General features: G+C 43.4%; 1 protein-coding gene across 4 annotated transcripts in view; it reads right to left on the bottom strand.

Moving 5' to 3' along the window:
- Positions 1-259: 259 nt before the first annotated feature.
- PKNOX2 (PBX/knotted 1 homeobox 2) overlaps positions 260-10,713 on the bottom strand; it is a 112,692-nt gene continuing 102,238 nt past the window's right edge. For all 4 annotated transcript variants that reach the window (XM_077190079.1, XM_077190078.1, XM_054647420.2 and 1 more), the window contains 6 exons: positions 8,168-8,300; positions 7,995-8,092; positions 5,998-6,117; positions 4,188-4,264; positions 2,608-2,786; positions 260-1,811 (listed from right to left, as the gene is read on the bottom strand). In XM_077190079.1, coding sequence (XP_077046194.1) covers positions 1,564-1,811; positions 2,608-2,786; positions 4,188-4,264; positions 5,998-6,117; positions 7,995-8,092; positions 8,168-8,300 — 855 coding nt within the window. In that variant the 3' untranslated portion in view covers positions 260-1,563. The remainder of the gene's footprint in view (positions 1,812-2,607; positions 2,787-4,187; positions 4,265-5,997; positions 6,118-7,994; positions 8,093-8,167; positions 8,301-10,713) is intronic.

Genomic DNA, 10,713 nt, shown 5'->3' with positions numbered 1-10,713 from the left:
GAGGGGGGAAATTTTCATTTTTGGTGGACCATCAGTTTTGGAAGTATAAATCTAATTTTGTCCACATCACTCAATTACCAATTTGGATCCATCCACCCATTTTGGGGGTAAATTAGTTTTATGAGGGGAGTTTTGCCCACTTTGGGGGGTTATTCCTGCATTTTGGGTCTTCTCCACTCAAAGGAAGAAGCTGCCAAGAAAATACAGGTGCGACCCCTCATCTTGTAGCACTTTATAATAAATGGCCAGGAATTAATACTAAATTACAATGAATCCTTTATGAAATTACAGATTACATTCACGCCAGATCAGTATCCAAAAATAGGCATTTCTGCCCATTGCATCACTTGTGTTTTTTATCCCAGCTCTTGTTCAGCTGCTTTTGTCAACTCTTCAAGAGCCAGGAAAAAAAAAGGACAATATGGGCAAAAAGCCTCCAAGAAAATGATCCTTCTCCTAGAATCTCACATTTAGAGCAGGAACCTGCAGAAAACAATTCCTTTATTTTTGCCCTGGTTTGCTTTTGCATTTCCTCCCATGCCACATTTTAAGGCGAATCCACCCTTTTGCTAGCATTTAAAATTAAAAAAACCCAAAATACAGGGTTTTTGGCAGTTGCCCTCCCCCATGGGGCTAAAGCTCCACCATTTTGCCATGTGGAGGGACAATACCAGGGAGAAATCATCTTTTAAGCAACAATACTTAGTTTCCTTCCACCCAGGCGAGTCTTGCCCATCGCCATTCAATTTTGGGTGAAATCTCGAGTTTTTTTAAACCAATTTCCCCCCATTTTTAACTAACTCTGTGCCAAAATGCCTTTGGAAAAGTTTTACTTCCGGCAGCCTTTGCCCCAACTCTGCCTCCAATCTCGGCCCTTAAGGATGAGAATGGGGTGAGTTGGATTTTTTCCAGATTCAGCAGAGGTTTTAGCACATAAATTAAAGGATTTGGAGGAATTTCCTCCCTTTTCCAGAAAGTTGTGTCCAGAGTCACCAAGCAGCCTCAGCACTGGGGCCAAAGTTGGGAGGTTTGGGCAATCCCATGAGTCGAGCACCAAACCCTCCTTGGATATAGCAGAATTTGCACTCGCTGATTATTTTTCTTCCCCCTCCATGCCAGTATTTATGCCTGTGAATGACCTTTCTGAGGGAAAAATCCAAAAAGCATCAAGTCCTAGGGTTGGTTTGGCTTTTCTTTGCACCAAGAAATCCAAGGGATGGATGCAGTGGCCCACCCACCACTGCCCACCAGCATCCGAGCGTCACGTGGGGAAAACAACTTTCCCTAAAAATGCTTTTGCTTACCAAAAAATGAAGGGAAAAAGAAAAACAAAACCTGAAAGAAAAGATTCATCTGGCCACAATATGTGCCTTGTAAACGTGTGTCCACTCCTGGGCGCTGCCATGGTGGTCCCTGTGCTCCTGGGGCAGCCAGGGCCTCTGCCAGCACTGCCAGTTTGCTTTTTGCTCACTAATTTCTTCTTCTTGCCTTTATTTTTTTTTTGCATTTCGGGGGGAATTTTGTATCTGGTGCTGTCAATGATTTGGGAGGGTGCAGGAGGAGCTATTCCAGTGAGTCACTGTGGTCCAAACCAAGGTCAGCACCAGGTGCCGCTGGGAGGCCACCAGGCTCTTCCTCCAGCTCTTCCTCCTCTTCCTCCTCCTCCTCCATCTCGTCCTCATCCTCCTCATCCTCCTCCTCTTCCTCGGTGCCATCCAGGGAGTCGTCATGGGCTGCCAGCATCGCCTGCTGCATGGCCATGGTGGCAGTGGCTGATGAGAGGGGCTGGAGGTTGTCCATGCTGAGCGAGCCTGGAATTAAAAGCACAGAAATAAGGACTCCCCAGCTAACACAAAAGGACAAAAGAAGTGCATAAACCAAGAATAACTCAAGTGAAAAGCTTGGAGAGCTTCACCATAGGGTGTCCCACCTACCCCAGTCACTCCCTAAGGTCCAATCCTTAATTTTTTTAAGCTAATGCATCATTAAATATCAAGAATCCTTAGTTCTGAGCAAGTAGATGCCCAAATTGGTTGGGCAGATCTTCTCTCCATCTTCTCTCAAGTCCTACCTTTCCTTCTCTTCATCTCGTCCTGCATGTGTTCATTTCTGCTCTCTTCACCTTCTCTTCATCTTCTCCTTTCATTTTCCTCATCTATTGTTTGTTCATTGTCTCTCTTCATCATCTTCATCTTCTCTATTCTTCTCTTCATTTTCATCATCTATTTTCTCTTCATCTTCTCTCTTCATTGTCCTCATCTGTTCTTCGTTCATTAACTCTCTTCATCGTCATCACCTTCTCTATTCTCCTCTTCATTTTCATCTATTTTCTCTTCATCTTCTCTCTTCCTATTTTGTCTCAATCTGTCTTCTCATCTCCACCTTTCCACCACTCCCCTCCCTCCCTTCCCCAGCTCCTCAGGAGATGACCCAGGCCATGCCCCACAGTGGGTGATCATCATCCTGGTGGCCAACTGGAAGGACCTTCTCGCAAGGACCACCTCTTGTCTTTCCCCACAGCTCAATAAAGGCCTCTAGAAATTATCAATTAAGGCCATAATTAATGCATGGCCTAGAAGAGCAGGGGCCACTGGGGCTTGTCCTTACCGTCAGGGTTTGTCCCTGCATTGCCCCCCTGCTGCTGCAGGACGCCGGCAGCGATGGAGTTGGGCCAGAACCGCTGCGTGGGCCGGTGCTGGGATTTGATTTTCTTGGCTTTGGGGGCTGGGTCCGGGTTGCTGGCGTCCAGCATGGGCTGCAGGATGCGCCGCCGGGCGTTTATGAACCTTCCCATGGGAAAGAGAGAGCAGTGCAGTGAGTGAGAGCCATTACACCAACACCGAGTCAAAGCAACGCTATGGCAAATAAATGGGTGGCAACATAATAATAATAATAACAACAACACTTTAGGAAAGCAGCTTCATGGTTCAAAAAGCTTGGGGTTTGTTTATTTGCCTGTGCCACTGTCCCAGATTGCAAGGCAAGATGTATTCTATTCCCATCTCTATGGCAGATTATCTTTTGTCAAGTGGGCAGTTTGCCTTATCTCTTCCACAATCACTCCTCCCCCTACCTGCTGATAACAGCTATTGAATGTCCCTGTATGGCTGATAAGAACTACAGCATCCCATTGGGGGATGTGAGCCCAGAGGGAGGAGCCAAGCATTCCTACCTGGATATAATCTGGAGATTCTGGAACACCAGCCAAGCATTCCTGCCTGGATATAATCTGGAGATTCTGGAACACCAGCCAAGCATTCCTACCTGGATATAATCTGAGATCCTGGAACACCAGCCAAGCATTCCTACCTGGATATAATCTGAGATTCTGGAACACCAGCCAAGCATTCCTACCTGGATATAATCTGGAGATTCTGGAACACCAGCCAAGCATTCCTACCTGGATATAATCTGGAGATTCTGGAACACCAGCACGGCTTCTCCACTGGATTCCCAGAGGAGCAGCAGCTGCCTCTTGCCCTGGATCTCCAGAGGCAGAGACTGCACCTTTCTCCAGGATCCCTGCTCCAGCAGAACCAGCCCTGGCACTGCAGGAGGGCTGAGCCACAATTCCAATGGTTCTGCTGCCAACACCCTGACCCACAGGGTGTCAGGCTGGGTTCTGACTCTGGCACTGTTGGTTTTAGTTACTGCATTGTTTATTTTATCCTTTTATTTTCTTCCCTATTAAAGAACTGCTATTTCCTGCTCCCATATTTTTTGCCTGAGAGCCCCTTAATTTAAAATTTTATAGCAATTCAGAGGGGTGGGGAGGGTTCACATTCTCCATTTCAGGGGAGGCTCCTGCCTTCCTTAGCAGACTCCTGGCTTTCCAAACTGAGACAGTCACATTATAGTTCTGCATTAATTTTTCCTGCCGAGTTGGGAGAATGCTGCACATTGGATTTGCCAGGAGAGGGCACTGAGACCTTGCAAACCTTGCTGACACTAAACACCACTGAGGTCATCTCCCAGAAATCCCAGAGTCACAAAATCACAGAATAGGCTGAATTGGAAGGACTCCCCAGGATCATTGAGTCCAGCTCCTGGCCCTGTGCAGGACACCCCAAGAATCAGCCTTAACCACCCAAGTTACTCCACAAAAAAGCATCATACAGCACCAAAACAGGGTGGAAAAGATCCTAAAGCCAGCAAAATGACCGAGTGGGCCACCAGTATCTGCTCACCAGTTGTTGACTTGCAAGAGGGTCAGGTTGGTTTGGGCAGCAATTTGCCTCTTCTCATCCTCTGTGGGGTAGGGGTGCTGGAAAAAAAGAGAGATGGGGTAGCAAGATTGCATCCCTGCATGCAAGATGTCATCCCTGAGTGAAAAATAATGAAAACCTGCTCTCCCCACCCCCCCTCAAGAAGCCCAAATTTGGTGACCTCTTGCATTTGCTGAATGCAAGATTGAAGGGTGGCATCCAAGAGCATCAAGATTTCCTTAGGGCTTAGGGCACTTAGGGTTTTGCCAAGGCTTTCCATCAAATGCTTTCCTTGAAGGAAAATGTTCTTGGGGTTTTTTTAACTCTAGGAATTTTCCAGTGATGGTTGTTGGTAAACATGAGATTTGTGCTTCAAAAGCAGCTTTTTGCTCTTTTTGCTGCTTTATTGTCAGAGGCATCAATGAAACACCCTGAAACATCTGCACTGAACCACCAGCACTGAAAGTTTGAGCAACCTCCTTCCAACTGTGCTAAAGTGCTCTTTTCCAGCCCCAGAAATTAAATTATTATCAAAGCCATGTTTTGGAGCCCCAAGCCAGTGACAATTACCACAACTTGTTTTTCAGCTGTTAGCCCCAAAACTGTGATTTCCTTGACAACACCACCCAAAGTCAATGCACACCGAAGATTCACTTCCCACTGGGGCCTCAGTGGTTAAAAATGACAATTTTGGGGGCAGAAATATCCTGGTTTTGGTGTATTATTTCCAGCATTCTTTTCTCCTGCTGGTGCTCCAAAACCTCCAGTAAAATGATGAGAATTTTTGGTTAAAAACCACATCATCTCTGACAGCAGATGGAGAAATCTCACGGGGAAGCCCAAATTTCTTCTGACCACAAGGACCGGGCTGTGAGCAAAGATCCAACCATCCAGCAGAAGAATTTTTTGCAGATTTTCAATTCCCTTTTGGAAATCTTAAACTATGGGTTTCTCCTAGCATTTGGCAGAAAATTGCTTTGCAGTTTCAGGTCTTTAAAATCCTTTTTGATCCCACAAATCTGCAGTTGTACCCTCCAGAAATATGGGAGATGCACATGACAGCAACTCTCTTGTCCTCATTGCAATAAATCCAGAATTTTCCATCAAAAAAAAAAAAAAAGGCTGGGAGGTTCTGCTGCTGCTTCATGTCCTGGCTGATTTTTCCACAAGTTGCTTCTTGGAGCTGTTACCTTCTGCATTACTGGTGCCTTGGGGATCTCCCAGCACTCTGTCTGCCTGGAGAGCCAGCCTTTGCTACCAGTTTCCAAGTGATTTCTTGGCTGAATTATGCAGGAAAAAATATGGGATTTTTGGCTTTTTGCCCTTCTCCCAGCCCTGCTGATGAGAGAGAACTCTTCATGCACAAAAATATCCAGTTTGCATCTAAGCTCCCTCCATCTTCCATCTCCAATCCCCCAAATCAGGGTGACTTTGCAATTCTGTGTTTTGTCTGGCGGCTGATGTGCTACAACCCTACCTGTGAGCAGCTCTCACATTCCAGTTTGCTAGAAAAGGATATTTTGGAGCTGTTAATGCAAAAAAACGCTCAATTATCCATCTTCAAAAAGTCCCAGGAGTCCCCATGTAGATTTGTGTGCTTCTTCCAGCCTTAAGAGAATATTTTTTCCCACCTGCAGTGACAATGGTAATTCCCAAAATACTCCCAAAATACAAACCACTTTGCACCTGCAAACACAAATTCAGACAAACCACCACCTGGATTTGAGAATTTCTGGACTTTTTGTCCTTTTTTCCCCATCTTTCAGGGTGTTTTGGTGGCTGAGGTGCTCACCATGAGATGCTGGAAGAGCCATGAGCGCATGATGTTGGTGGCGTGTTTGGGCAGGACCCCCCGCTTGTTCTTGGACTTCTTGTCCTCACCATCAAGGAGGGAGGTGAGATCCAGGTTCACCTGTCAGGGCAAAAGGAATGGGGACAGAATTGCTTGAACATGGTGATGGGCAACCCAAAAAAATGAGCAAAATGGGAGTGGGATGAGTGAAAAAAACCTGGCACTTATAGGAGCGTCCAAACACCATTTCCTGCTCCACCAAATCTGCATAAATGCAGATTTCTCCCAGGATCTGTATTTTTTATCTCAATTTTTTTTTGTCAATGCTTTGCAAGGGATAATGGCACTGTTGGGGAGTGTAGTGATGACACCATGGCCAATTTCAATGTGTGCTTTAGGAGGAAAACACTTTTACCTGAAAAAAAAAAAATTAAAAATACCCCAAACCTCATAAAAAGATTCTTTTCTCAAATGAAAGTTAAAAAAACCCCTGCCAATCACCAACCCCTTGCAAACCCATATTCCTCACCCAGCTGATTTCCACCACAAGGAGAGACATGCCCATTGAGCCAAAATTTGCTTTTTTGCCCCCCAGAAATGAAAAAGAAGCATCTTGCTGCAAGAGGAGTTTTAATGAGGATTCAGGAACCAAACTGAAATCTAAGCACTTGAGTTAAAAAGGGATTTTTTTTTTTCCCCAAGTCTTCATCAAAACACTTCTCCTGGATGAATTAAACATCAGGCCAGCAGGTCCCTGTGATTCCCCTGGGCTGCAGCTGAATAAATCATGCCAGTGGCACAGGAAGAGCATCCAAAGGTGCTTGTCCAAGCTCTCTCCCTGCCCCAATATTCCCTGTGCACATGTTTTTCCCACCACAGAGGGTTTTGCTGCAAGATTTAAACCTGCAATGGAGAGATATTATAGAAAGAGAATTTTTAAGCATTGCACAGGCAAAAAAAAAAAAACCTGCCAGGGAGGTGGCACCTCTTTTCAAAATGCTGTTTATTGATTGTTTGATAAGAGGCTCCTGCAATTAAAATGGGGCATTTCAGGAATAATGGGGGTGAATTTCTGCTGCTCTGCCCCAGGAAGCAGCATTACAGAAATTGAAGGTTTGTTTTGTTTTTTTTTCCAAATTCCTGGGGTTGGGAAGAGCTCATGGACAAGCTGTGCTAATAAATCCAGCTCTGCTCCAAATCATTGTCTCACTGCAAGAATGCAGGGATCATTGCATAACTCATTGCAATGTCAGGGAAAAAAAAAAAAAGGAATAAAACCAGAGCAACTGGCTGAAAAATATCCCCAAATTCAGAAAGGAAGACCTAAAAATGAGCCTTTCCCACAAGTGCCATGACTGCTGTGCTGGACAGGCAATGCCAGGGACCCCAGATCTATAATATATCAGCAATAATATCTATTTTTATAGATAGATAGATAGATAGATAGATAGATAGATAGATTAGATAATAGATATGTAGATATATAGATATATAGATATATAGATAGATTTATAGATAGATTTATAGATAGATATCAGCAATACTATCAGCAATATCATCCATATCTATCTATCTATCTATCTATCTAATATCCTATCCTATATATAATTATTAATATAGAGTATAGAATATGCAATATGTACAGTGCACAGTATATATTTATATATATATACATATAATAAAGCCTACAGAATAAAATACCATGTTCTTTCATACTTTACAAATAACAGCTATTGTTACATGTTATATATTGCACTAAATAATATTATGTACATTATTATTATATGTTGTAATATTTTATAACAATAATATAAGCACTGTTATAACTTCTTAGGTCATTGCTATAATTTGTTAGGCACCCCAAAGGCACCTGGCAGATGGGTTTAATCAACGTTTCTTGCTAATTAAAAATTTAAGACCCTCCAAGGATTGAATTTATGGGGAAATGGGGGGGTTCTGCCTGCTGCAGTGCCAGCCTGGAGCTGGCAAGGCCTTACCTGGGCATTGGGGATCTGCAGGGCACCAGGGGTGATGGCCTGGGCGAGCACCTGGCCCTGCGACGTCACCATGGTCACGGGCTGGTACAAGGCTCCACCTATGGCAAAAAACACGTGTGGGGGTACCCAAACCCCCAGAGTGGCCCTGCCCACACCTGCCCTGCTCTGCATACCTGGCACGGCGGGCGAGCTGCTGCCGGTGCCCATGGCCAGGTTGCCAGGGGGCAGAGTGGCCGCGGGCACCACGATGCCCGCAGGGGGGTTGGAGGCCGGCGGCAGCGCTGCTGGGGAGCTCTGCAGCATCTCCTGCACAAAACAAAACACCAAACATGTCAATTGAATTGCAGCCTGAAAGTTTCATTTGTTGTCCCCCCCCCAAATTTATTTTTTTGGGTTTTTTTGGGTTTTTTTTATTTTGGTGGTTCGACAGGAAAAATGGCAGGAAATTGTTTTCTGCAGCATCTCCTGCACAAAACAAAACACCAAACACACCCATTTCAGCCTGAAAGTTTCATTTGTTGTCCCCCCATAAATTTTTTTTTCATTTATTTTGGTGGTTCGACAGAAAAAATGTCAGGAAATTGTTTTCTGCAGCATCTCCTGCACAAAACAAAACACCAAACACTCAATTGAATTGCAGCCTGAAAGTTTCATTTGTTGTCCCCCCCTAAATTTTTTTTCATTTATTTTGGTGGTTCGACAGGAAAAATGGCAGGAAATTGTTTTCTGCAGCATCTCCTGCACAAAACAAAACACCAAACACGTCAATTGAATTGCAGCCTGAAAGTTTCATTTGTTGTCCCCCCCCAAATTTATTTTTTTTGGGTTTTTTTGGGGTTTTTTTATTTTGGTGGTTTGACAGGAAAAAATGTCAGGAAATTGTTTTCTGCAGCATCTCCTGCACAAAACAAAACACCAGACACACCCATTTCAGCCTGAAAGTTTCATTTGTTTCCCCCCTAAATTTTTTTTAATTTATTTTGGTGGTTCGACAGGAAAAAAGGCAGGAAATTTTTTTCTGCAGCATCTCCTGCACAAAACAAAACACCAAACACTCAATTGAATTGCAGCCTGAAAGTTTCATTTGTTGTCCCCCCCCAAATTTATTTTTTGGGTTTTTTTGGGTTTTTTTTTATTTTGGTGGTTCGACAGGAAAAATGTCAGGAAATTGTTTTCTGCAGCATCTCCTGCACAAAACAAAACACCAAACACACCCATTTCAGCCTGAAAGTTTCCTTTTTCGTTCCCCTCTAATTTTTTTTTTAATTTTTATTGGTGGTTCGATGAGGAAAAATGGCAGGAAATGGGATTTTTCAGTTTGTTGCAAGTGCAAATAAAAAGATGGAAAAATAAAGGTTTATGCTCTGCAAAGCCCCCATTTAGCATCTCCACCAAACTTGTTTCCTTTGTACAGCCATTCTTCTCCATAAAAAAATATGAAAGGAAATAAAAAGATCATGAGGGACCAAAAGGAATTTATTTTATCTTTTTCTTTCTTAACATTCCTCTTTTTTTGGTGCTTTGACTGGGACTGGGTGATGCAACCTTTGCTAAAATTCAGGCTGAGCACCACAGTTTACCTTAGAGTAAAATAATGAAGTCAATAATAATATGACCCTATTGATATCATTTCTTGAAGCTTTAAGCTAATTTCTTGCAAAAATGGGCAATTTTTTTGAGTCAAAAGCTGTAATTTTACTTTAAGGTCCATCTCTGGAGCAACCACCACAAGACCCCAAATGGGATGATTATTTGATTATTTATTTTGATATTTAAATGACTATTTGAGTATTTAATGTGACATTTTGGGAAGGGAGGAGTGCCACAATTGAGGCTACAGGGGAATACAGGACAATGTACTCCAAGCTTCCACATGGGCAGAATATTGCAAATAATATTGGTAATATTGATTAAATGATCATTTTTAAAATAAACCAAAGACAACTACATGTCTGTAATTCACCTAAGTGGAATAGAAATAAAACTGCACTTTTTTTGTGCAGTTTTACTGCTGACTTTCCCATTTTGCACCACTTCCCTGGTGTCCAGCTAGTTCTCAAGTGTTGAACATAATGTCAACAACGAGGATTTTATTCACCTTTTAATTCATTTTCCCTCCATTTTGATGCATTTCTTCAAGAATCCTATCATTTGGGCTAAGGAAAGAGAACTTCCCTGGATTAGTAATGTGCAATGATACTGGAAAAGCCAACCAAGGAAATGTGCTCAGGGTGGGGAAGGCTGCAGCTCCCTTTCTCCAGAGATGGACTCTGAATGCACCAAACCCACCCATGTCACATCAGACCTGGCTGTGCTGTCCCCTGGGGAGTTGGGGTGCTCTGTGTCCCCTTCAATGCATTTCCCATTGCTGGGGGGGGAACCTGGGGTCTGTTCCTTTTTCCCCTTCTCCCCATCACATTATGTAACTTTTCCCCCACCAATCACCATCACTTTGCCTGTGCCATCATCTCAATAAATGTCAGGCTTTTGCTGTTAAAACCCCCTCGTGGCACTTTCCCCTCCTGTGATGCCATTTCCAAAATGTTGGACCCAATGCCTCTGCCAAAAGTTACTTCTGTTATTTTTCTTATCTGGAAATTTTGCTGCAATTGCTGTGAATTTTTCATTCGATTCCCAGACATTCCTTTCCACAGCTGAATTAATTTTAAAAATGCAAATAGGACTGTCAAATACTTGGACTTTTTTTTAGTATTCCTTC

Source organism: Agelaius phoeniceus, chromosome 23 (assembly GCF_051311805.1).
Source record: "Agelaius phoeniceus isolate bAgePho1 chromosome 23, bAgePho1.hap1, whole genome shotgun sequence".
NCBI classification, from domain to species: Eukaryota; Metazoa; Chordata; class Aves; order Passeriformes; family Icteridae; genus Agelaius; species Agelaius phoeniceus.
This window is presented reverse-complemented; position numbering and strand designations above follow the sequence as displayed.